This window comes from Thamnophis sirtalis, unplaced genomic scaffold (genome assembly GCF_051295495.1).
Source record: "Thamnophis sirtalis isolate CommonGarterSnake01/CBP01778 unplaced genomic scaffold, rThaSir2_p1.2 scaffold_4, whole genome shotgun sequence".
NCBI lineage: Eukaryota > Metazoa > Chordata > Lepidosauria > Squamata > Natricidae > Thamnophis > Thamnophis sirtalis.
In genome coordinates, this window is record NW_028261384.1 from 44103179 (window position 1) to 44131093 (window position 27915).

Sequence of the window (27915 nt, forward strand, 5' to 3'; positions counted from 1 at the left end):
CTACTGCTGTTTTTTTGTAGATTGCTATTGGAAAAATGCATTACATATGGGTAGGTTAAAAAAACCTGCAACTTGACTGCTAGAAATATTATTAAATATGTATGGTTATGAATGTATACACACATGACAGGAAAAAATGCTGCCCATTGTTTAGGTTGATTTGACTTCTGAGATCTGTCTTTGCATATTTGGTATGCGATTTTGGTTTCTGCTGGTTAAAATTTAAGTCTTTTTATGAATGACTTCCTATTCAAAGGTATTCTTAAACACAATTAAACTTAGAACTTGCATCCTAAATACAACTGGGATTTTCAATATGACTTGGATATGGAGAGTACAGGTAGTCTCGAGTTATGAATGTAATGGATTCCATTCGTAAGCTGAGGATTTGTGAGAGTGAATCTTGTATCTTGAACGGGATCACTCCTTTTGCCCACACATTTGCTAATCCAATGTGAGGTTTGTTAAGTGCACATGAGGTATTTCAGGGTGGGGAAGGCCACAGGGGAGCTACTGATGGAACAGGTCACCTGACTAAGACAACTAAAAGCTGCTGTGACCCACTGAAATACCTCATGCTCACAATTGCTTTCCTCCTCCATCCTACCGTGTGAAGATCTAAAAAGAAGTCTCATTTCCAGCCTCTCGGCCACTTGTACTCCTCTGTAGTTCCATTGGGGTCTCCACAGGCTTCAAATGACAAGTTGCTGGCTGAAATGGAGCTTCTGAGGTGCGGATCCATCCTTCTGACCCTCGGTCCTCTGCAGGCCTTCCCCAGCCCGTTGCAGGCCAACATATTTAATGTTAAATAACTTTACAGTCACTTGTCATAAAATCCCCCCCTTTCCCCACAAAAGCGTTGCTAGTTGTTTTAAGATCTATTAATAAATTATTAATTATTTCAAATGGGTAGAAAATATGTTATTATTTTAGAACAAAGCCCAATGAACAGAAATATCCATAGTTTCTTCTATTATCTGTTTTTTCTAGAGCTACTAAAATGTTTGATATGCATCATGCTTTATGTTATTTTTGAAATAGTAAATTACCACAATAGAATATAGAATTGGAAGATACAATTTAAAAAATATATGCAGATGAAGAGGGGAGGATTTTTTAATGATAGAACTAGAAGCAGAAGAAAGAAAAATTCTCCTCATAGCAATGTACGCCCCAAATAAAAACCAAAAAGAATTTTACAAGAAGATCCACCAAAAAATAACAGAAATAGAATCTGAGGATATATGTCTAATTGGTGATTTCAATACTATAACAATATCAATGATGACTACAAGAGTAACAAAAGAAATAAGAAATTTTTGAAATGGTGCAGTAACTGAGCCTGAAAGATATATGGAGAGAAAGGAACATAGGAAACAAATAATTTTGATATTATTCAAATCCCCACAAATCATGGTCAAGAATAGAAATGATTTGGTCGACCCAAGAATTGAGAAAAGATACAGAAGAGATTGAAATAATGACAAACACCTGGGCAGATCACAACCCAATAAAAATAACATGGAAAGGACAAAAAAAGAAAATGATGGACAATGAATCAAAGAATATTAAAAGATAAAGAATATATAAAAATGATGAAAAGGGAATTGAAAGTTTTCTACAAAGTAAATAAGAAAGAAAAAACATCATTACAAAACCTATGGGACACTACAAAAGCTTTTACTAGAGGGTTGACAATAGCATATTTGGGAAGAAAAAACAAGGAAAAGACAAAAACAAGAAACATTAGAGAAAGAACTTAAAAAATTAGAAATGGACCTGCAAAAAAATCCACAAGCAAAAATAAAGGAGAAAAAAGAACTAATAAAACACAAATTAAATTTGATGACACAAGAAGAGATGGCCTAAAAAATCAAATTTGCAAAACAAAACGATTTTGAAAATGTGAATAAACCGGGAAAATGGTTAGCACACAAATTGAAAAAAGAAAAAAAAGAATTATACATCACTTACAAGATGAAAAAGGAAACATACAATACCGGAAAGAGGGGGGGGGGATATAGTACAGAAATTTTTTGAGAAACTATACAGCAAAGAAAAAAATATTACAATATTGAACAATGCTTAAATAAAAAGAATCTACATAAAATTGAGGAAGAGAGAAGAGTAATGCTAAACAAAAAAATCACAATGATGGAAATAATGCAAGCATTGAAGAGAGAAAAAAATAATAAAACACCGGGCCCAGACGGTATACCTGTAGAATTTTATAAAGCCACGCAAGAACAGACAGTAGCAGTGATTTTAGATTTATTTAATGAAGCACTTATAGAAGCAAAGCTACCAAAACCATGGAGAGAAGCATATATAACATTGATACCCAAAGAAGATTCGGACCATCAACAAAAAAAAATAATAGACCAATTTCTTTACTAAACGCAGACTATAAAATCTTTACATCAATAATGGCAGAGCAAATTTAAAAAATATTAAATGAAATCATTCACACAAATCAAAATGGCTTCTTACCAAAACGCCAGTTAAAAAACAATATGAGGATAATTATACACACTAGAATATTATGAAGAGAATTCAGGAAAACAAGTTGCACTGGCCTTTTTAGACGCCCAAAAGGCCTTTGATAATTTGAATTGGCATTTCATTATTACACAGTTAAAAATGATGAGATTTGGAGAACAATTTATAAAAATGATAAAATCAATATATTCAGCTCAGACAGCAAAAGTAATAATGAATAGTGACACTACAGAAGAATTAAAATATGGAAAGGACTGAGACAAGGATGTCCATTATCACCTTTATTATTTATATTAGCACTGGAAGTTCTATTAACAGAAATTAGAAACAATCAAGAAATAAAGGGATCAAAAATTAAAAGAGGAATATAAAACACAGGCATTCGCGGATGATATGGTATTTATATTAGAAGAGCCATTAAAACCAGGAATTAAATTAATCAAAAAAATAGAGGAATTCAGTAAGGTAGCGGGACTTAAAATTAATAAGAACAAAACAAAGATCGTTATGAAGAATTTCACCAAAAAACAAGAGCAAGAATTAGAGGAAAACATGGGAATGCAAATAGTAAAAAAGGTAAAATATTTAGGAATTTCACTGACAAGTCAATGCTCAATAATTAAGGAATATAATTATGATAAAATGATTCAGAAAATTAAAAAAGATTTGGAAAATTGGAGGAAACTACAAATATCACTAATGAAAAGAATTGCCATCATTAAAATGAATATACTACCAAAATTTTTATTCTTATTTCAAGGGGTACCAGTTAGCCTAGGGAAAATCTTTTTCATAGATTTAAACAAATTAATTGCAATTAATTGTTACAGGATAGTAGAGAAAAAGGAGAATTTGGACTTCCTGATTGGGAGCTTTATTAACAAGCAGCAGTACTCACCTAGAGAAGGGACTGGATCAATCTAAAAAACAAGATTACTAACAATAGAAGGATATAATTTGGAACTGGGTTGGCACACCTTTATCTGTGATGGGAAAGACAAAATTCATAGCTATTTCAAAAAAACATTTAATTAGAAAAGCTCTACTTCAAATATGGTTAAAAATCCAAACAAAACACTACAACAAAATCCCAATCTGGCTATCCACCACGCAAACTCTGATATACCCAAACATATTGGACATAAATAAGATAATAAGATATAAAGACATATTAGACAACCAAGAAAAATTAAAAACAAGGCAAGAATTGAAAGGTGAGGGAATAGATATAGCAATAGCAATAAGACTTATATACCGCTTCATAGGGCTTTCAGCCCTCTCTAAGCGGTTTACAGAGTCAGCATATTGCCCCCAACAATCCGGGTCCTCATTTTACCCACCTCAGAAGGATGGAAGGCTGAGTCAACCCTGAGCCGGTGAGATTTGAACAGCCAAACTGCAGAACTGCAGTCAGCTGAAGTAGCCTGCAGTGCTGCATTTAACCACTGCGCCATCTTGGCTGGTGGCCCTATTTACAAATACAGGCAAGGTATAAAAAAGACAGGGAAAGAGATAGATTTTATAAGGAGCCGCAAGAGCTAGATAAAATTCTACAGGGAACCAAAGAAAAATTGATTAAAAAATATATCATTATTTATTAAATTTTAAAACGGAAGAAGAAACTATGAAAGAAACGATGATAACATGGGCAATAAATTTTGGGTATAGTATAGAATTGGCGGAATGGGAAAAAATTGGGGGAAAAAATTACAAATTAACGATGGCAACGGCATATAGAGAGAACATGTACAAGATGTTCTACAGATGGCATCTCCCACCAGCGAGAATTGCGAAAATGTTCCTGGAGTGTTCACCTATCTGTTGGAAATTCAACCAACAACATGGGACATACTACCATATGTGATGGATGTGCACAGCTGCGAAAAAATATTGGAAAAAATAAAAGATTGGCTAGAGAAGATTACTACACACCAAATTGCACTAAAACCTGAATTATTTTTTGTTAGGAATTATAACAGGAAATTATGAAAAAAATATTAGATGCTTAATTCTACACATAATCACGGCAGCGAGAATTACATTTGCACAAAACTGGAAAAATAATTATACACCAACAGAAGAAAATGTAATAAAAAAACTATTGGAATGTGCAGAGATGGATAGGCTCACGAAAGAACTAAAAGAGAAATAAGAAACTGAATATGACACCGTATGGGATTTATGGTATAATTGGCTAGAGGAAGGGGGGGGGGGGCAGAAAAAGAAATGAAGGAAGATCAACAAATTAATAAACAATTATAAAACCGGAAAATGATTAAAAGATAGAAATATGAGATAGATTATAGCAAATAAATATTATACAAAATGACTCAAATGTAGGAAAGGCTGTTATGCATAGAATATATAGAATATTATATAGAACGAAGAAAAATGTATGAAATAATATAAATGCGCGTGCATTTATTTATGTGTGTGCGCGCATTTATATTATTTCATACATTATATATATATACACTATAGTTATGAAAGATTTATTTGTATAGGTAAAAGAATCACAGATATGTAAAAAAATGTAATGGGTGCAAAGATGTGAAGTTTGTATAAACAAAATAAAAAGTTTTTTTTAAAAAAGGAAGATACAATTTAATCCACTGAGTTTCACCTCTCTACATTTTGGGCAGAATCCCAATTTATATGTGCCATACAAATGGCAGTCTAGTCTCCAGCTGAATATAAGCATAATGTTTCACTAGGTAATTGCTTTCCAGCATTTATTTGGAGCCTACTTTCTAGTAACTTTGGGAACAAGAAACTTCTTCTGAGTGTCTTCGTGTACCATATTTTTCGGAGTATAAGATGCACCTTTTTCCCTCAAAAAGGAGACTGAAAATCTGGGTGCATCTTATACACTGAATACAGCATTTTTTTTCCTCCTGAAACCCCGCCCTTTCACCAAAATGGCTGTGCATAGCTTGTAGGAAGCTTTCAGAGAGCTCCTGGGGGCTCTCTGAATGAGCTATTGTTGTTTTTTTGCTCAGTTTTGCCCCCCCCCCCGGCAGCCCCCAGGAGCACTCTATAAGCTTCCCAATGCTCTTTTTTTGTACAAAAACCAGGCCCGTTTTGTTTTTTGCTCATTTTTGGCTCCCTAAACCCCACCCCCACCCCCAGGAACAATCTACAAGCTTCCTAAGGGCTATTCATGCCCCCTTTTTAAAAAAATATGGGCCCGTTTTCACTGAAAAACAGGCCATTTTTGGGAAGTTTGCACAGTGCAAAAACTTTTTTATTGCCTCTTCAAAACCTTGATGCGTCTTATGCTCCAGTGCGTCTTATACTCCAAAAATATGGCATTTGGTGAATTTCCTCCTCAATAGGATTTTTTGTTGATGCTTTCTGCTTGTCTTCTATTTGCAGCATCAGCATTCCACTGGCTCATATTCAGCTTGTGGTCATCTTTTATTCCAAAACCTTTTAACCAGTAATGTAATCAAGCCTGCCATATTTGCATCATTTAAATTTTGTTTTCTAAATTAACTTTATATCTCCATCAATTTTCATTTTATTAATTTCAATTCTTTTCTCTAATATATTAGGGATATTAGCTATCCCTTGTGTGCCACTTGCAAATTTGATGAGCATTCCTTCCTTTCATCCCAGAATTATTTCCAGATACACCAAGTAACAAATACCTGGGGGAAAAAGAAACCTGAGATTACTTTTAATGGGAAAAAAAAAAACTAAAAATGGTATAAATGCATTCTGTCAGAGGAAAAAATGCAGTTGGCACTTGGTGATTACCTATTTAATTAACAGAGAAGTGTGGAGATTTGTGGCTTTCAATATTGCATTGACTCATGGAACTCTTGCATAAACTGGAGCCTAAACTGGGTCCTGCCATGAACATGATAGGCCAGTGCCATAATGGGACTGCTCATCTGGATAATGCTAGAAAACGAGCCTAGGAGTGAGAGGCCTACAGGTTCTTGACTTTAGCCTCAAATTGCAAAGTGCAGATGGCATCAGGAGTGCATTCTTGCTCTTTGGGTTCTTTTATAACAACAGGCACACACTCCTGCTAGACAACTTCACAAGGATTTACTGAAAGATCCCATCACTGCTGTTGCTTCTCACTTTTCCCTTCCTTTCCATAAGTGACTATTCTCTTGAATCTCAGTGAATGGCTGGAATTCAGAGTCCCTAACATCCCTATCCTCATCTTATATATGGAGCTAGGGCAGGCAGGGAGAAGGCACCAGAAGGGAGTGTTAAGATGATTGATAGCAGGAAAATTGGAAATGCCTCCCCCTGCATCCACCCCACCCTTACTGAACTTTATCATAATAAGAAATGAACTTTATTAGTGCTACGAATGCAACTGTTCCTTAGTCTCCCCACTAGCTGCAGCACTGCATTTAAACTAAGGATAATTCATAGTCGTGGCAGAAATAGGACGCTGCTACCCTATTTCCAGTTATTGTTCTGCTGTGTGTAGGTCAGGATTGGCCACCAAAAACATGGAAGTCTATATAGCACATTGTTAACTCAAGAATCTGTCCAGATATCATTATCAGATGACTAGGTCTGTAGTTTAATGGATTTTTTTCTTTTCTTTTTGAAAATAGGAGCATTTGGTTTCCTAGTCAGATCCAACTGAATATACCAGATAATTGCCATTTTTGGGACAGGAAAATTTATAGGCCCATGATGGCGAACCTGTGTCATGCGGAGCCTTTTCTGAGATCATGCGAGGCGTTGCCCTGTCAGCTCCACCGTACCAGCTGATTTTCAGCCTTGATTTTCAGCTGTTTTCTCCCTCCGGAGGGTGAAAAACAGTCCAATGGGAAACCTGGAAGTCTTTCCCGAATTTCGCTTTGTGTGTTAGGCCGTTATTTGTCTTCCCCAGGCTCCTAGAAAGCTTTTGGACCCTGGGGAGGGCGAAAAACAGACCTACCGGGCCCACCAGAAGTTGGAAAACAGTCTGTTTTCAGAAGGCCTCCAGGGGGCAAGGGAGGCAGTTTTCGCCCTCCTCAGGCTTCAAGAAAGCTGTGTGCACATATGCAGGGCAGTGGGGGGTTAGTTATGCGCACATGCACAGAGGACACAGCGCAGGCAGGGCATTTAATTATGGGGTTGGGAATGCGCGCACATGCTTTTGGCACCCAAGACGAAAAAGATTTGCCATGTTATTGGCTACAAACTCAAAGGGATATTTCTCTTGTGTTATAAATTTAGTAGTTTAAATACAAAAATAGCCTACTTAACACAAATAGAGCAAATGTCATTATAAATTATTACTTAAGTCTTATAATAGTTTTCTTTCTTAAAACTATTACATGAGATGAAAACAGTTAAAGCATCTAATCTTTTTATACAATACAAGTAATCTTGCTTAAGGACTGGGATGTTTAATGACGGATTGAAGGTACAATGGCTTTTTAAAAAGGTACTTAGCCATCTTTGAAGCTACTGTACAATCATGGAATGTGCTCTGCTGTCTTCTGTCTGGTTGTCTGTTTGAAGATGTTGATTGTTTCATTTGTTTTTAATTCCTTTTTTTAACATAATGAAAGTTTTACCTACATACTGGATCTATACTTTTGGTTGTATGTATAATCTGTTTTGAGTCCAGAGAGTGGGGATCCCATGGATAATGTCACAGGATCTCATGGATTGTGGGAGTAAACTGCATATGTTATCTGTATTGAAATGCTTTGTTTGCTCTTTCAAGCTCCTGGAGGAAAGGAATGATATAAACTTGCCTGATAAATTTAATGAGCAAATATTTTGTAGCAGTATTTTATTTCTGTATATTACCTGCTTACTTGCAAATTATGTTTATTTTGTGCTAAACTCATCCTGTTCTTAAACAAACTATCAATACATGATGCAACAAGGGACCTGACTTTCAGATGGCTTTTCAAAGGCTGTGATACTGATTTGGACTGAGAAATTGACTGCCTAAGGTCACCTAGATGGCTTCTGTTCCTAATGGTGGAATAACTAGATCCTAGGTCTCCCTTGTTTAACTTTTACTAGATTGTGCTAGCTTTCAAAAATGTTTTCCCCCCTATCAATAGCATCAATTAATATGACTATTATAATATTTTTTTATTCAGTTGTGCTTCAGTAGAAGGGACAAATGTCCTATTTAGCCTCTTGCATTATTATGTGGCTTCCATTCATATTTGTTTTTATAATATGGAGAATAATTGATTTATATTTTGTTTTGAACCATTTCTCCTAGGCACTGCTTGGAGTGTCCAAGCACGGGTTAACTTCAGCTTGCTGCCCAAGGACTGAGTTTAAAGATCATGTAGCTCCGCCTCTTGCTCCCCTCAGAGGCTCAGTTTTAAAAAACTCAGTCACCCTACAGGATGCTTTTTGGGGAGATCCAGTCCTTGTGCAGCAAGCTGGACTCTCTAGATAGTGTAGTGTAGCTCTTTATTTTTTTCCTGAGTATTAGTTAGCTTAACTTTGCAGATTTGTTGTTTTTGGCTCCTGTTCTTCTTTCAATTATATTCCATCACGCCTGGAGCGTGGCTGGCTCTCGCCGATTGCCATTACAGCCACACTGTGGGGGGCTCGTTTAGCAGCTGCTAACGAGCTTCTGGGGACAGGTAGGCAGTTAGGGTCCCCAAAAGGGAATAAAGGGAGCATTAGGCTCCTCAGGCTACCCCTGGTGCCGCTCCAGGCGCGTGGCGGCCATTATGAATTTGCAAATTGGAGCGCTTTTCTCCTGAAGCCCTACCATTGCTGCGCAGCCTGTATTCATCCGCAGATCGCCACGGAGGGGATTCTTAACTTCGGGCCTCGCTCCGGGCTTCCAGGCAGGCCTCCCTTTCCCACCGGATCTTTCCTAGGTGGCCACAGGGAATTTGGCCATTGTCAGGCTGTTTTCCTCTGTTATCTGTCAGCGCAGATCTGCAGGCGCCCAGATTAATTCAACCGACACCATTTTCCAGCCCACTTGCATTGTGCTGTTGAAGGCCTTGAGCTGCGACTTTACCACCACCGAAGGCCTTCTCCACTGCCTCTGCCACAACTGCGCCTGCCAGCCATCACAGCCACTCCTATTCCTGTGCCTGTTTTCATTATGGCCAGTGTAGTGGAAACTGAAGTGGATCCTCAGGCTGGTTCCACCATCAGTAAGCACAGCAGGCCCAATCCTGTTGCCAAAGGTGATGGGGTGGGGTGCCCACCTAAAGCGAAACACTCCAAAATTAAAAAGACCTCTAAGGCAGCTGAAAGAATGGCTGAAAGATGCCAAAAGGCCCTTGAAAAATAGTTCCAAAAGGCACAGCAACAGCAACCAGTAGCCCCCCCCATCCAGGGAGGAGGAGGCAGGCCCTTCCCTATCCCCCCCCCAGCAAGAAGGATCCCCCTGTCTACCAGCTGAGGAGGATTTCGGTTTCTCACCCAATCCATCCAGGGCTTCTCTAGGTTCCCCCTGTCATTCCCTGGCTGAGGATTCCCTTAATGATATGGATTCCTTTGCAGGGGAGGATTCTCTGGCTCCTTCTGAGATGGGCCCAGCCTTTCCTAGGGCTCAGGAGCCTCAGTTGTCAAAGACAATGCAGGAGGTGGTCGCACATGCGATCTCACAAGGCATTTCTGATGCCATCCAGAAATTTGCCTCTAAATTGCCTATTGCCACTGCTAATCCCAACAAGAGTCGAACTGTAAGATCTCAAGAACCTCTGGCTAGGGAGGCCTCGCCGACTCCCACTGGGATCAGTGAAGTATCCGATGGAGAGGAGGTGGAGCAGGATGCTCCGGACCTCTCAGAGGACGAAAATCCCACACCTGAGACGCCTGCAGCCTCAGGCCTCTTCAGGCCCTCCATGTTCAGGCCTATCCTTACCAAAGTTCGAGCCTCTGCCACCCAAATGGGTCTCCCAGCACCTATAGATAAGCCCCCCTCTGATCAGGTGCCAAGGAGGCCTTTGGATCGCAAGATCCAGGTGCGGGACTGTTTAAGGAAGCCCCCCCCTGTTCTGGTTCCAGCTCCACAGCTGTTTCTGACATCATACAGCGCCAATGGGCTGTAACTTTACACCATGGAGAGTCCCCTAGAGGAGCTGTTGAAGCTCCCTCAGGTGGATGACCCCCTTGTTTCTCTCACTTCTAATTCGGCACTCCCAGCAGACTTACTGGAAGTCTTAAAACCAGAGAAGAAGGCGGAGAAAGCCTCCCACAAAACTCACCTGGCCGCTGCATGGGCTATGAGGGCTTCCTTCTCTTCTTTGTACTTTAGTGTGGCAGCATTATTCTGGCTCCGCAACCTGTTGTCCAGCTTGCCAGCAGGGGACACCAGGGTGAGGCAGGATGTAAATAAAATAATAGCGGCCGTCGAGTACTTGGCTGACGCCTCGCTCATTGCCACAAAATTCTCCAGAGCCCTTGCCTCTAATGTAACTTTGCGCCGCCTGTTGTGGCTACTCCACTGGCAGGCGGACGTGAAGGCGAAGCGGAAGCTTGCTTCCACTCCCTTCAAAGGGGGAAAGCTGTTTGGGGATGCCTTGGACCACTTTTTAATCGAATCCAAGGACAAACGTAAGATCTTGCCTGCGGTCACCAAAAAATCTGACCATAAGGGCTAGCCCTTTCGCAGACAGTCCTTTCGGAGTTCAGAGCCTTCCATCTCTTCTGGGGGATTCAGTCGACCTTACTTTCAATCCCAAGATTGTCCCCAGGACAAATGCTCCTATAGGGAACACCGCAGACAACAGGGCAACCGTAGACCATTCCGCAGGGGGTATTCCAACCGCCCCTTTTGGAAGTCAAAGTGACTGGCACCGGGACCCTCTCATAGGCAGCTGCCTCCAACTTTATGCTGCTCAATGGGAGGAGACCACGACGGACATTTGGATTCTGAATACAGTCCGTTGACCCTGGAATTCCTCTCCTTTCCCCCAAGGACCTTTGTCCATTGTCCCACTCCCAAATCGGCCCACAAGTTCCAGCTCATGAGGGCAGAGATAGATCATTTACTAGAGATAGTGGCTATAGAAAGGGTTCCCAGAGGCCAGGAAGGCAGGGGCTTCTACTCCATCCTGTTTCTGGTCCCCAAATCCTCAGGGGGAATAAGGGCAATACTGGAGCTCAAGAAACTCGACATCCATCTGGCGTACAAGGGTTTCAAGATGCAGTCCCTTCCATCCATTCTGGGCTGCATCAGGCAGGACGATCTCTTGACCTCTGTAGACCTGAAGGAGGCGTACCTGCATGTTCCAATCCATCTAGTGCATCGCAAGTTCCTGAGGTTCCAGTTTGCCAACCGACACTTCCAGTACATGGCCCTTCCCTTCGGCCTCTCGTCAGCCCCGCGAACATTCACCAAACTACTAGCCGCCACCACTGCGCATCTCCGATCTCTCCCAGTAAGACTGGAATGCTACCTGGACGACATCCTCATCCATTCGTCATCCAAGGGGCAGGCCCAGAGGGATCTCGATGTCACCATCCAAGTTCTGCAATGCCACAGGTTCTCAGTCAACCTCGCCAAGAGCCACCTGATCCCAACCTGCAGAATCCAACATCTCGGCACGGTGATTGACTCAAGGGACTGCAAGGTCTTCCTCACACGGGAGAGAGTGGACAGCATCAGATCCCTCATGAGAACCATCCGTGCGACGGGATCAGCGTCTGTCGTCTCTCTTTCCCAATTGCTGGGGAAATCCTTAGACTGGACCTGGCCTTTGGGCTGAAGGTCAACAGTGTCTTCCACAGAACATAGGAGGCGGTTCTCCCGGACTTGCCCATGTCCCAAACACCGAAGGGAGCACACGTGGCATAAGCTTGATGTTCGTCGGGCTGTCCGGGTCTACATGAAATGAACTGCTGCTTTCCGCAAGTTGGAGGGGTTCTTCGTGTCCTTCCAATCCGTCTCCATGGGCGAGAAGGTCACATCTTCCACCATAGGGTGCTGGATAAGGGCATGTATCAAGCTGGCTTACAAACAACAAGCTAGACTGGTCCCTCCTCGCATTACAGCTCACTCAACAAGGAGTGCCACGACTTCGGCTGCGTGGGCCACACAAGCACCTATTGAAGAGATATGTCGGGCTGCTACGTGGTCGAGCCCATCTCCATTTGTGAGAAATTACAGACTTGATGTTTTTGCCTCTGCTGAAGCCTCATTTGGGAAAAGAGTTCTGCAACAAGTCATTGCGACACCCGCGGGCTTGGACAATTCTTCCTTCCTGGGATGGCATAGTTTTGGCATGTCCCGTGCTTGGACACTCCAAGCAGCGCCTAGGAGAATGACCGTTGGCTTACCTAAATGGTCGTTCTCTAGGTGCTGCGGTAGTGTCCAACCCCACCCTAAATGTGTGCCCACAGGGACATGTACACCTTTTGGGGCATGGATCATCATCATATACAGGTCACTTGGGACTTCTCTTCGTTTTTGAAAACTGAGCCTCTGAGTCGAGCAAGAGGCAGAGCTACACAATCTTTAAACTCAGTCCTTGGGCAGCAAGCTGAAGTTAACCCGTGCTTGGACACTCCCGGCACTTTTCTAGGCAGCGCCTAGAGAACGACCATTCAGGTAAGCCAATGGTCATTTTGCTCCTGCCATATTCAAGGCCAACATAGAATTTAAACCCATAACATTTTTACATGCACCCAATGGTTCTTATTTATGGCTTATTATGTAACTATAAAATTATTTGTTCATCAAATTTTGCTCCTAATAAGGGACAAATGTAATTTGTGTAATAACTCATTTCTAAAATATCAATAAAAATTCTTACAATTTTCTGCAATCTAGTGAGTAGCAATAAATAAACTTGGATGTTAAAAGCAAAATGGCAAACTAAACTTTAATAAAAGAAATGTAAAATTCTGAAATTTATCTTTTAAATATGAGTGAATATAGAAAAGAGTTATATATGAATACAAATGTAAATTAGTAAAAATTTACTTTGTGACACATTTACTATAATAACAAAGATGTGACCTAGGTGCAGTATAAGAGATTTTAAATAATGGAATACAATTATTCATTAATAGAATCAGAAAGTTAAAGTAGTTTTTGTTTAAGACTATATTAGCTGCACAAAATAGACTACCTCAAGAACAGACAATACATATGTGGTGTAACTATTTTTATTAAGATTAACAATATCATCAGAGCTTTGCAGGTCTGAATGTGCTCCTCCTCCTCCCTCTTCTATCTTCATGTAAAGTGTGTCCCTGTCTGAAATGTTTTCACACTAGTCCCTCCCTCACCTGGGTTTCTGCATTGTTTACCTGCTCATTGCCTTGGTAACTGATCTTCCTTTCCATCAAGGTCACCTCTTCACTGGCAATGACAGCTGAAAGTAATTTGGTGACTTTTCTAGTAGGAGGAACAAATAAGACTACTCAGGACAAAAAGAACATCTGTTCACAGCCACAAGTATGATGATAAAGCATAGGTTAGTGTAAAAAGGACACACTGTAATTAACATTATGATAAAATATTTTTAATAAAAAAATATTTTAAAAGTAAAATTTAAAAAAAAATTAAAAGGAAAAAAGGCAATGGCAGATCAGCACGCCACCAAAATTAATTTTATGTTAGATACCATCAATATTTATTGGAAAGTTTGGTTTACACTCCGAAGATAATGTTCCTGGCTTTTAGTAGGATATAAGATCTTTAGATTGATTGTTTTTATCATATCTTTGTTCTCCATTGTTGATGGAGGTAGCATCCAGCAATGGGTTAACTCCATCTGTTATCCTATCAGACTTTGCCTGCAAACTTTAATATCCTGCCTCCTCTGGTAGCTCCACCTAGCTTTTAGACTCAGTCTGCCATTAGGACTGGGCATGTTTCATTTCTCTGCTCTTCAAGAGTTCTCCAAATAACTTTTATCCTAAAATTGAGGCTTACTCCCTTTAATATTCAATCGGGGTAGAGCTGCCTCTCCAGCCAGTGCCCAGGGTACATTCCTGGATTGCTGAGGGCCGCAAGCATTGCAGGGCAGCATCACAAGTTTCTACCCCAGAACGCTGACTGCCATTTTGAATTCGCTCCGAGAAGGACAGGCAACATTTTAAAAGGGCTCAAAGATGCAGCCCCCATTTTGGGACCACTGGACACCAGGGAATTGATCTCAGCGGCGCAGACCTAGGCAAGCCTTAGCCACGGGGCTTATCAGCACAACCACACGGCTGCCCTTCTCTCCAGACAAGCTTGGGCAGCAGAAACATCGGGAGGTGAGCTTGCCACATGGTTTCCAGGCATAGAGGACACCATTTTGGTGGCCACATTGGGCACTGTAAATGATCCTCAAGACTCCCCCTTCCCGCAGGGAAAGCTAGTCATAGGACCCTTGGGATCAAGACCTGCAAGGAAGTGGGGAGTGCAAGCCTCCACGGCTTCCTGCTTCTTTAACAGGGCTTCCCTACTATGACAAGCCGTTGCAAGGCAGGGCTACCGCTAGTGACACCAGGTCCACCATGATTTTAATAAACTGAAGACCACAATGGAATTTTCAGCAGATGCCTCCCTAAATGTGGTTAGGTACGCTTCTAAGTCCATGGCCTCCTTGGTGGTAACCAGGTGCCTTCTCTGGCTTAGACAGTGGCAAGGTGATGCCAGAAACAAGTGGCAGCTGGCTTCCACTTCTGCTCCCTTTTCGGGGGAACAACTATCCGTTGCTCCTTTGAAACCACTCATTACAGAGCCAAGCACAAGATTTTGCCTTCCCTCTAGGAGGTCTGAGAACCGTTCCTCCCCCTATTTTCGCCATTTGCCTTTTCATGGTTCATATGGGATTTACCCTCCGCATCTGCAGATAGTTCCCTTCCAGAGAGGGTCAACAACAGGACAGGGTAAGCAGGAGTGGTCAACGTTTTCCACCGAAGAAGTCCTTCAGGGGTGGAGGAGGCCATCATTTATGGCATCAAAAGTGACTGCCTAGAGAATCTTCTCATCAGGAGTCAAGTGGCCTTTGCCAAACGATGGGAGGAGATAACTATGGACGCCTGGGTCAGGGAGACGGTAAAATTCGGCCGCTCCCTAGAGTTTTTCTCTTCTCCCTCCCCTGAGGTATTTTATCAGCTGTCTCGTATCACGAGATCAGGGGTTCTATTCCCTCTTATTTATCATCCCAAAATTCTTGGGGTATTGGAGGGTGTTACTCAATCTAAAATGCCTGAAACACCATATTGTCTACCGGCAGTTCAAAATGCATTCCCTTCTGACCATTTTAGAGATCATCCTAAGGGACAATTATCTCACCTCAGTGGACCTCACGGAGGCATTCTTCCATGTCCCAATCCTCCTGGATCACAGGCAGTACCCACAATTCTTTTATCAGGGGAGGCATTTTCAGTACAGGGCCCTCCCCTTTGGGTTCTCGTCAGCCCCCAGTTTGTATTTGTATTTGTATTTATTTGTCTTGTATGCTGCCCACTCCCAAAGGACTCCGGGCGGCTCACAATAGACAAGGGAAGGGGAAAACTGGACAAAGACAACACTTTAAAAACAAAAACCGCAACATTCACAATTTCCGTGGGGCTGGATGTTTCACAAGCCCCCCGGCCTGCTGGAGCAGCCAGGACTTGGTGGCTTTGCGGAAGGCCGGGAGGGTAGTAAGGGTCCGGATCTCGACGGGGAGATCATTCCAGAGGGCTGGAGCTGCAAAAGAGAAGGCTCTCCACCGGGGGGTCGCCAGCCGACATTGGCTGGCGGATGGAATCCAGAGGAGACCTAACCTGTGAGATCTAATCGGTCTATGGGAGGTAATCGGCAGGAGGCAGTCTCTCAGGTACCCAGGTCCGATGCCATGTAGGGCTTTATAGGTAGCGACCAGCACCTTGAAGCAAATTCGGAGACTAATGGGTAGCCAGTGCAGCTCGCGGAGGATAGGTGTGACGTGGGTGTACCTGGGTGCACCCACAATCGCTCGCGCGGCTGCGTTCTGGACTAACTGAAGTCTTCGAACACTCTTCAAGGGCAGCCCCATGTAGAGCGCATTACAATAATCCAGTCTTGAGGTCACAAGGGCGTGAGTGACTGTCTGAAGGGCCTCCCGATCCAGGTAGGGTTGCAATTGGTGCACCAGGCGAACCTGGGCAAAGGTCCCCCTGGTCACAGCCGACAAATAGTGTTCTAAAGTCAGCTGTGGATCCAGGAGGACTCCCAAATTGCGAACCCTCTCTGAGGGGTGTATAATTTCACCCCCCAGCCTGAGAGATGGAATAATTGGCCAATCTTTGGGAGGGAACATCAGAAGCCACTCGGTCTTGTCTGGATTGAGTGCCAACTTGTTTGCTCCTATCCAGACCATAACAGCCTCCAGGCACTGGCACATCACTTCTACTGCTTCCCTGAGTTGGCACGGGGCAGACAGATACAACTGTGTGTCATCTGTGTATTGATGGTACTTAATCCCGTGCCGGCGTATGATCTCACCCAGCGGCTTCATGTAGATGTTAAATAGGAGGGGGGACAGGACCGAACCCTGCGGCACCCTGTAGTTGAGGGGCCTTGGGGTCAATCTCTGCCCTCCGACCAACACCGACTGCGACCTGTCCGAGAGGTAGGACACTCCCACCTCTCGCAACTGTCGCAGAAGGATACCATGGTCAATGGTATCAAAGGCCGCTGAGAAGTCAAGGAGCACAAGGATAGAGGCGTGACCCCTATCCCTGGCCCGCCAGAGATCATCGATCAGCGCGACCAAAGCAGTTTCCGTGCTGTAACCAGGCCTGAAGCCCGACTGAAAGGAGTCTAGGTAATCGGCTTCATCCAAGGACCGTCGGAGTTGAGAGGCCACCACCTTCTCAACAACCTTCCCAACAAAGGGAAGGTTGGAGACTGGACGATAGTTGCTCAAAATGGCTGGGTCCAGAGACGGTTTCTTCAGGAGGGGTCTCACCACCGCATCCTTTAGGAGGGGCGGGAAGATTCCCTCCTGGAAAGAGGTGTTAACTATCGTCCGGATCCAGCCGCGTGTCACCTCCCTGCTGGTCGAGACCAACCAGGAGGGGCACGGGTCCAGTATACAGGTGGAGGCACTCACCGCTCCCATGGTCTTGTCCACTTCCTCAGGAGAAGCACGTTGAAACTCAATCCATAAAGTATGCTCAAGACCTTCCCCCGGTACCTCAGCTGGTATCGTGCAATTGGAGTCCAGCTCTGTCCGAATCCGAGTGACTTTATCCGTTAAATACTGAACAAATTCCTCAGCTCTTCCTTGTAAAGGGTCATCCGCGTCCCTCCCTTTCAAGAGGGAGCGGGTTATTCTAAACAAGGAGGCTGGGCGCGATTCAGTGGATGCAATAAGGGCGGCAAAATGCGAACATTTCGCCGCCCGTATTGCCACGAGATAGGCTCTGATAAAGGCTCTCATCAGTGCTCGGTCTGACTCAGATTTACTGGCTCTCCAGCGGCGCTCTAGGCGTCTCTTTTGGCGCTTCATCTCCCGGAGTTCCTCGGTAAACCAAGGAGCCCTCCTGGATCCACTGCCTCGGAGAGGTCGCAAAGGCGCAATCCGGTTTAGAGCCCCCGCCGCCGCTGTATTCCAGGCAGCGACTAAGGACTCCACCGGATTGTGGACGATAGTGTCAGGTATTTCTCCAAGCGCCGTCTGAAATCTCATAGGGTCCATCAGGCGCCTGGGGCGGAACCACCTAATCAGTTCCCCCTCCCTACAGTGGGGGATTGGTTTCCGAAAGTCAAGCCTCAGTAGGAAGTGATCAGACAAGGGCAAGGTTTTAATGCCCTTCAACTCTAGATCACATCTCCACTGCTCCGAAAGAAATACGAGGTCAAGCGTGTGACCAGCTGAATGAGTCGAACCCCGAATTACTTGGGTCAAGTCCATGGCTGTCATGGAAGCCATTAACTTCTGCGCCCCATCAGAGCGTTCACCAAGTGTAGGCAGGTTGAAATCCCCCAGAACCATAAGCCTGGGGAACTCTACCGCTAACTCGGCTACTGACTCCACGAGCGAGGGGAGGGCTGTTGCAACACTGTTGGGAGGTAGGTACGTTAGCAACAAACCCACTTGACCACCAAGGTCCAACTTCATCAACAGGGACTCACATCCGACAAGCTCCGGAGCAGGGATCCTACGAGGAACTAAAGACCTTCGGACGATGACAGCCACTCCCCCACCCATTCTCTGGGGTCGTGGCTGATGAAGCACCTGAAATCCTTCTGGGCACATTTCAGTGAGGGGGACTCCTCCCTCCGGGTCCAGCCAGGTTTCAGTAATACATGCCAGGTCTGCCCCCTCGTCTAAAATTAGGTCCTGGACAAGGGGAGCTTTGTGAACCACAGACCTGGCATTTAGCAACAACAGCCTGAGACCAGGGCCCTGACAGTTCTCGCCACCTGGCCCTGGAGTGGAACTAACAGGGCCGGAAGGAGGGATCTCTGTGATGTAGTGAACCCTCCTTCCCCGGTAATGGCTAGTCCTGAAGTTTCCGTCGTACCTGCCCCTCCCCATAGTGATCATTTGTTCACTAAACTCCTAGCCACAGTAGCGGTTCATCTCTGGGTCAGACAAGTTAGAATCCAGTGCTATTTGTATGTCATCCTTCTACTGTCCAGATCAACAAGTCAAGCAGAAAGAGATGTAGATATCACAGTTCAGGCCCTGGAGAATCACAAATTTTCCATAAACCTAGACAAAACCATCTCTGCCCCTCGACTTGCCTCTTCCACCTGGGAACTATCATAGACAACACGGAGGGCAGGTTTTACCTTTCCCAGGAGTGCCAGGACAGTTTCCAAACCTTGGCCGGCCATATGAGATTTCGACACTGAGTCCAGCTTATTGTATTCTGTTGGGGAAGATGGTGTCCTGCTTCGCAATCATTCTTTGGGCCCATCTACACAACTGGACTCTCCAGTGGTTTCTGCTTCCACACCATAAGACTGGCAGGAGCTGTTCATTGACCACTGTGCAGGTACCTCCAGAGGTAACCAAGTCCCTGAGGTGGTGGTTGTCCCCGGCCATCTCCAAGGACTCACGGTTCAGAGAGCCAGACCGCCTAACATTGACCATGGATGGCAGTCTGTTCAGCTGGGGCGCCCACCTTCAGTCAGGGATGGCTGAGGACCAGTGGTCCCTGTCAGATCTCAAGCACATCAACTGGCTGGGACTACAGGCTGTCCGGCTGGCTCTGGTGCATTTCCAAGAAGGGCGTAACCAACAGGCACATCCTGGTCCTCACATATAACATGACCGCGAAGGCCCATATCAACTGCCAGGGGGGATCTCACTCCAGGTCCCTCATGCGGGAAGCAGAGCTTCTCAGCCTCTTGGCAGAAGCCCACCTACTGTCCATAAGGCTAAACAATTCAGGGGTGAGGAACATTCTGGATGACTGGCTCAACTGCACTCAGACCACGTGGACTGGACACTGCACCCGGACCTCTTCTGGGAACTTACCAGTGGTATGGAATGCCAGTGATCTCTTTGCCACCAAGGACAACAGATAGGTACCATACTTCGTCTCAAGGTACACAGTTCCAAGTGCAGAAGGAACAGATGTGCTAAACTGCCTGTGGCCCGCTGGGCTTTGGTATGTGTTCCCTCCTCTTCCTCTAATTCAGTGAGTCATCCGGAGGATGCTGGAGGAGGGAATTTCAGCTTCTGGCACCTTATTTATCAGCCCTGGTTTGTGGATATAATGAGTAGCATCCCACTGGAGGATCCGTGTCTTCCGAATTTCACTTGGCTAAGAGTCCCTTTTTCCACCTGGACCCTAAGTGGCTCATATTTATTGCCTGGAGATTGCGTGGCAGGTCCTGAGTGTGGACAGACAATCCCCTAGTGTCATCGGGACAATACAGGTGTTGAAGCACCCACCGACTAACCGCATTTACGATGCTACCTGGAGGGCCTTTTGCCGCTGGTGCACAGACAAGAACATTATTCCTTTGAAGGCCCCCATCCATCAGGTTGAAATTCCTGCAAGAGGGCCTGGACAGCGGCCTGTCTCCTAACACCCTCTGGAGACAGGTAGCAGCCCTCTCTTCAGTTCTCACCTACAAATCACTCACACTATCCTTTGATTCAACGATTACTGAGAGGGACCACCAATCTCCAACCTCCGATCATTCACCAATATCCAACATGGTACTTGACCAAAGTACTGTATTCCCTCACAGAGGCCACTTTCAAATCCTTGACGGCCACCTGGCTCCGCTACTTTTCTCTGAAAGTGGCATTCTTGGTGGCAATCACATCAGCCAGGCAGGTATCAAAATTGGCAGCCTTGTCGGTAAGGCAGGATTTGTGCGTGTTCCATTCTGACAGAGTTGTCTTACGACTTGACCCTTTATTTGTTCTAAAGGTGTCAACACCAGGTTGCACCAGGCCCAAGAGTTGATACTACCAAACTTTTACCTGGCACCGTTTCATTACCTCGAATGACAGTGGCAAACATTAGATGTCAGAAGGGCGATTTGCATCCACATCAGTCAGACATCTTCATTGCATTGCACAGAAGCACTCTTCGTTTCCTTTCAGCCAGCGTCCATGGGACACAAAGCAATTCCTTCCTCTTTGGGGTATTGGATACGGGCTGCATTGCAAAAACCTTTGAACTGCAGTCTCAGTCGTCTCCAAGGCGTATCATGGCTCACTTCACCAGGAGTGCAGCCATTTCAGTGGCATGGGTAACGTAGGCTTTGCTGGAAGAGTTTTGTTAGGCCACTACCTGGGCCTCTCCGTCCCCATTTATCTGCCATTACAATATAGACAGCTACACGTTGGCAGACATGACATTTGGCAGGCAGGTTTTACAACAGGTTCACATGCGCCAGGAGACTTCGGTCCGGACTATGACTCATTCATGAGGACAGGACAGACTTTGGTATGTCCCATTCCTGGATTCTATCTCCACCAACAATGGAGAATAGGCGTTGGTCTTACCTGATTGTCTGGGCAGGTGGAGATAGCATCCAGCCCCCACCCCCAGGAGGTCCAGTCTGGTGTCAGCAAGGAGAGACTTTTCACTCAGCACATGTCAATCTGCAGCAACGCCTTCGTCAAAAACTGGGTGGAGCTACCAAAGGAGGCAGGAAAGTTTGCAGACTCAGTCTGATAGGATAACAGATGGAGTTAACCCATTCCTGGATTCTATCTCCACCTGCCCAGAGAACGGGTGTCTCAGGTAAGACCAACAACAATTCTATTTGTTATTGTTTCAAATATTTAGTCTGATATTCTACATCTCTTATTGTCATTTGTACTATGTTGTCATTTCAAATCATATTCTTCTTAATCCTTGTGTGGTTTTGTTGTTGAGAATTACTTCCATGAATGTCTTTGAACAATTATTATTGAGTAACAATTATTATTCTATAAATGTAGTGCTTAATATTAAAGTATAAATAAGAGTGGAAAAATATTTCTTGAAATAGTAATACTATTCATCTTAATTTTCTTGTAAAACATGTAATATGTAAACATGCATCTTACTAAGCATTACTATTGTTTTGTGATATGAACAGCTGTACAATAGGTAGGTAATTAGGTTAGGTAGGTAGGTAGGTAGGTAGATAAGATAAGATAAGATATATTACTGGGGGTTCAGAATGGAAACAGATTTTAGTCTGTTTGTCAACTGAATTTACTATTTTATTATCCTGTTTCTCTAGTCTCACTTTTTCCAGAATAACTCATTTTCCCATGTTCTTTGTACACCAGGATATCCAAATGTAATATTTACTTCATAAACAGTTCTACTCTTCTTTATTTTTGTAGCTTGAAACAGTTTTTAATGTTATTGTCTATATGAGACAAAATTCGGAAGTGGGTTGGGCTGAGACTGAGTGACAGGTCACACAAACAACTTTGTTGTTTCAAGGAGGATCCGAGTCACAATCTCCTTGTTACTAATCTGACATTTTAATCACCACACAAAACTGTCTCTACAATGCATTTTTAATATATACTCACTATTTCTTCATAGGTTGATGAAGAAGGTTTTTCCTGCCTTTTTTATAAATTTGGTCAACTGAAGTTGGTGGACATGCCTAATAGTCCTATCTCCTGTATGCCCCACAATAGCATTTTGAGGTAGATTGAGTTTAAAGACAGTAATTGACCCAAAGTTACTCAATTCACCTTCAAGCCTATGGTCAGGCTAAGAACTCAGTTTCCTGGTTTCTAGGATAGCATTACACCAAACTGACTCTCAATTATTATATTGGTATGCATAGTGGTACACTGTGATATACTTGTACTGCTATACAGTGATTAGCTCAAACTTACACAAGGCTTCTCTGTCTTGTTTCCATATTTGCTCTCGGGAAAGGTCAGGAAATTGCTCCATTTTATTACGTAGGGTTTTTTTAACCTCTTTTTACTTCTGTCTTATTTGCAACTTGAGAAGAACACCTATTTTCAGTTCCATTACCAGAAATTATTTTTACTCTTGAAGATTATAATTACTCTTTCTTCATTCTATTATCATTTTAGGACATTACATTAGTAGGATATTAGTAGGACATTTTACCTGATTTAGCATATGGGAAGATGTTGCTGATTTGATTATCCATGGATAATACTATTTTGATTGTTTGTTTGATTGATTGATTGATTACATGCCATCAAGTTGTTATTATCTATCTGTAACCTGATCTTTTGAATCTTCCAATAGTGTCCTAATTGCTACTGTAATTGAATTCATCTACCCTACTGTAGGTTGTCCCCTTATTCTATAATCTTCCCATACCATGTAATTTTATATTTTTTTCTTCTCTATTTCCAGGATGGCACAAAACAAAAAAGGGAACGGAAAAAAACTGTCTCATTTAGCAGCATGCCTACTGAGAAGAAAATAAGTAGTGCAAGTGACTGTATCAATGCTATGGTTGAAGGTTCAGAACTCAGAAAAGTTCGGTCCAACTCTAGGATATACCATCGATATTTTCTTTTAGATGCAGATATGCAGTCACTAAGATGGGAACCTTCAAAGAAGGATTCTGAAAAAGCAAAAATTGATATCAAATCAGTCAAAGAAGTGAGAATAGGGAAAAATACAGACATTTTTCGTAGCAATGGAATTTCTGACCAAATTTCAGAAGATTGTGCATTTTCTATTATTTATGGAGACAATTATGAATCTCTGGATCTAGTTGCAAACACTGCAGATGTTGCAAATATTTGGGTTACTGGCCTAAGGTACTTGATATCTTATGGAAAACATACACTGGACATGCTAGAAAGTAGGCAAGATAAAATGCGCACCTCATGGGTCTCCAAAATGTTTAGTGAAACAGATATAGATCATGTCGGGTGGATATCCTTGGACAAAGCTGTGCAGTTTATAAAAAATTTAAATCCTGGTTTAAAAACAAATAAAATTGAATTAAAATTCAAAGAACTGCAGCGTTCAAAAGACAAATCTGATACAGAAATCACGAAAAATGAATTTATTGAAGTTTTCCATGAGCTTTGCACTCGTCCTGAAATATATTTCTTACTAGTTCAGTTTTCTAGTAATAAAGAATTTCTTGATACAAAAGACCTTATGATGTTTTTAGAAGCAGAACAGGGTATGCCTCATGTCACAGATAAGACTAGCCTTGATATTATTCACAAATACGAACCATCTAAAGAAGGTCAAGAAAGAGGCTGGCTCTCCATAGATGGTTTTACAAATTATCTTACTTCCCCAGAATGTCATATATTTGATCCAGAGCATAAAAAGGTGTGCCAGGACATGAAACAGCCTTTATCTCATTATTTCATAAATTCTTCTCATAACACATACTTAATAGAAGATCAGTTTCGAGGACCATCTGATATCAGCGGTTATATTCGTGCTCTAAAAATGGGATGCCGCAGTGTTGAGTTGGATGTGTGGGACGGTCCTGACAATGAGCCTGTAATTTATACAGGTCACACAATGACTTCACAAATTGTTTTCCGAAGTGTAATTGACATAATTAACACATATGCATTTTTCGCTTCCGAATATCCTCTTATTTTATGTTTGGAAAATCATTGTTCTCTCAAGCAACAGAATGTGATGGTCCAGCATATGAAGAAAATCCTGGAGGATAAACTGTATACGAATCCTCCGAATACAGAGGAATCTTACCTGCCATCTCCTGAATATCTTAAAGGAAAAATACTAATTAAAGCCAAGAAGTTATCATCTAATTGCTCTGGGCTAGAGGGAGATGTTACAGATGAAGATGAAGGCGCAGAAATGTCACAGAGAATGGGAAAAGATGCAGTGGAAACACAGAATGTTGTGCCAGTGAAACGGTTTCAGCTTTGTAAAGAACTATCAGAACTGGTAAGCATATGTAAATCAGTTCAGTTCAAAGATTTTCAAGTTTCATTTCAACTTCAGAAGTACTGGGAATTTTGTTCTTTTAATGAAGTGCTCGCTACCAAATATGCCAATGAACATCCTGGAGACTTTGTGAATTATAATAAACGCTTTCTTGCAAGGGTTTTCCCAAGCCCTATGAGGATTGATTCTAGTAATATGAACCCACAGGATTTTTGGAAATGCGGCTGTCAAATTGTGGCAATGAACTTTCAGACACCTGGATTAATGATGGATCTTAACATTGGCTGGTTTCGACAAAATGGCAATTGTGGCTATGTGTTGCGACCTGCTATCATGCGGGAGGAAGTTTCTTTCTTTAGCGCAAATACAAAGGACTCAGTGCCTGGTGTATCACCTCAGCTTCTTCATGTTAAGATTATTAGTGGGCAAAATTTTCCAAAGCCAAAATGTTCAGGTGCCAAAGGTGATGTAGTAGATCCTTATGTGTATGTAGAAATCCATGGGATTCCAGCAGATTGTGCAGAACAAAGAACAAAAACCATCCACCAAAATGGAGACAATCCTATTTTTGATGAGAGTTTTGAATTTCAGATTAACCTACCTGAACTTGCTATGGTACGCTTTGTTGTGTTAGATGATGATTACATTGGAGATGAATTCATTGGGCAATACACAATTCCTTTTGAATGTTTACAACCAGGTTATCGTCATGTCCCACTTCAGTCTCTAACAGGAGATGCTCTAGCATATGCTTTCTTGTTTGTTCATGTTGCTATTACTAATCGAAGAGGTGGAGGGAAACCTCATAAACGGGGACTTTCTGTTAGAAAAAGCAAGAAATCCAGAGAATATGCTTCTATGAGGACTTTGTGGATTAAAAGTATTGATGAAGTTTTCAAGAATGCTCTTCAGCCCATACGTGATGCCACAGATTTGAGAGAAAATATGCAGGTATGACTTTGCATCTTTCATAGCAAAAGCAATAGCTCTTAGACTTATATACCATTTTACAGTGCTTTACAACTCCCTCTAAGCAGTTTAGAGAGTCAGTATATTGCTCCCAACAATTTGGGTTCTTATTTTACCCACCTCGGATGGAAGGCTGAGTCAACTTTGATCTTGGTGAGATTTGAACTACCAAATTGGAGTCAGCTGGTAGTCAGCAGAAGTAGTCTGCAGTACTACACTCCATTGTGCCCCCAAGGCTCATAGACAATATTTTTGCATATATACTTAATTAATTATGAATCCAGAATCTAAACCGAATATTAGTTTCTAGAAATAATAATAGTTTATAAAGGAATATTTAGGTTTTACCTGATAAATTTCTTGATAGGATAACTTTGGGCCAGGCAATATTTTTTCAGATCAACCCACCTCACAGTTGTAGTTGTGAAGAAAATAGGAATAAGGAGTATTAGGTATATTCATCATGTTAATTACTTATAAAATAATAAGTATTTTATACAGGTGGAATAAAAATCAAATAAATAGCATACACAAGAAAATTAAATGTGGGCAGGTTATTTTTATTTTAAGATTGAATATTTTTATGTGGATAAAAATAAGTGCCTCTTCAATAGCACTTAACTAAACTTGGAATACATAGTGGTGAGAACAAGCTTTTGATTGTAACTTAACATTCAGTCAATAATTAAATGTCAGTCCTTCAGTATAAAAATTGTTGCCAGATAGTATCCTTGGGCAATTTTCCTAAAGAAAACTGGCACAGGCAATTAAAATAGCTGATGAATCCAAACACCATGTAAACTTATGTCAATCAAGTAAATGAACCTATTTCCTTATGTCAGCAGTCTGTTTAGTACAGTAATTTCAAGTCTAAAATGATGGATTGTTTTTCTTTAAAGGCTTCTTTATTAAATGGCAGTTTTCTATTTTTAGCAATGATTTGCAATGTATATAAATATCAGGAGTTGTGTTTAGTACTAAATAGTACTGTGGGAGTCATTTTCTTCCTTCACTTTTCTTGCATTTGTATCATTGCATTTCCTTCCCTTAATTACCCATCCACCTATACAAAAACATACATTAATGAAATGCTTGGAAGAACTTAGATGTTATATTTGGTGGAAAATTACTTGTGGAGAGGATGTTGAGCATGTTTAGCCTATGTTTAGACAAAGGCTAATTTAGCTGCCTTAGCTTAAGTTTTAATGTTTTTAAATTCAGTTATATAATAAAATAGCAATCATTATTTCACTACTGTCTTTAATTAGAAATCAGAGTTTGAAGTGGAGCTGAGATTCAACAAGATCAAAACATCTCTCAAATTTTTCATGGCAAAATAAGTAATTATTGACCTTTTTAAAAGAAAACCTCAGTAATTAAGTGAATGACCCACAGTTATTTAAACCTCCAAAAATAAAAAGGTTGCATGACAAATATTATAAACTTTCAACATAGAAGGTTTTGAAATGGTGGCCATAATGTAAAATTACAACATGGATACCTCAGTATTTTTCTGCATAAGAAAGCAAGCTATTCTTGTGAATTACAAGTGAAAAGAATTGGTTTCTTGGCAACATTTCAAAATGTATTTATCATATCGAGTATTTGTTATAAATGCTACAAATACACATAGCTCATTGTTTGCCTAGGAAAAGTAGTTAGGCCTATCTATGTATTACTTAATACTTTAACTGTTATAACTTCTACATTATAAACTATTAATTGACCAGTACAATATCACTTCATATTTTTCTCTCTCCCCCCCCCCCCTTCTCTCTCCCAAATAGAATGCAGTAGTTTCATTCAAAGAGTTGTGTGGGCTTGCTCCTGTAGCAAATCTTATACAATGTATTCTGGCAGTGTCTAGCCGCTTAGTGAAATCTGATAATACAACCTTGGTTGTGATAAATCTCAATGATCAGTATCCCACAATGGAATTGCAAGGGATTGTTCCAGAAGTTTTAAAAAAAATTATCACAGCATATGAAACAGTAAGTAATCTACCATTTTTTCTCAGTTTGAAAGAGTTATATATTTAAGTCTACATATATATAGATATACAAATATATAAGTCTACTGTTCTGTAATTCTTCTTCAACCCCCATCTACTGTTTGGAAAATTACCACTGTGAACATGGAGGAATTATTTCTGGAGATTAATTAAGGCACAAAATTTCTCTTTGGTGCTCTCTATGATTATTTGGATTCTTGCTAAACATG

General features: G+C 42.0%; 1 protein-coding gene across 1 annotated transcript in view; it reads left to right on the top strand.

The window, feature by feature from the left end:
* The window catches only part of PLCL2 (phospholipase C like 2), a 109310-nt gene that overhangs the window by 42209 nt on the left and 39186 nt on the right, over nt 1-27915 (top strand). Inside the window, exons 3-4 of the mRNA XM_087712826.1 lie at nt 23191-25677; nt 27483-27686. Of these exons, the coding sequence (XP_087568952.1) occupies nt 23191-25677; nt 27483-27686 (2691 nt within the window). The remainder of the gene's footprint in view (nt 1-23190; nt 25678-27482; nt 27687-27915) is intronic.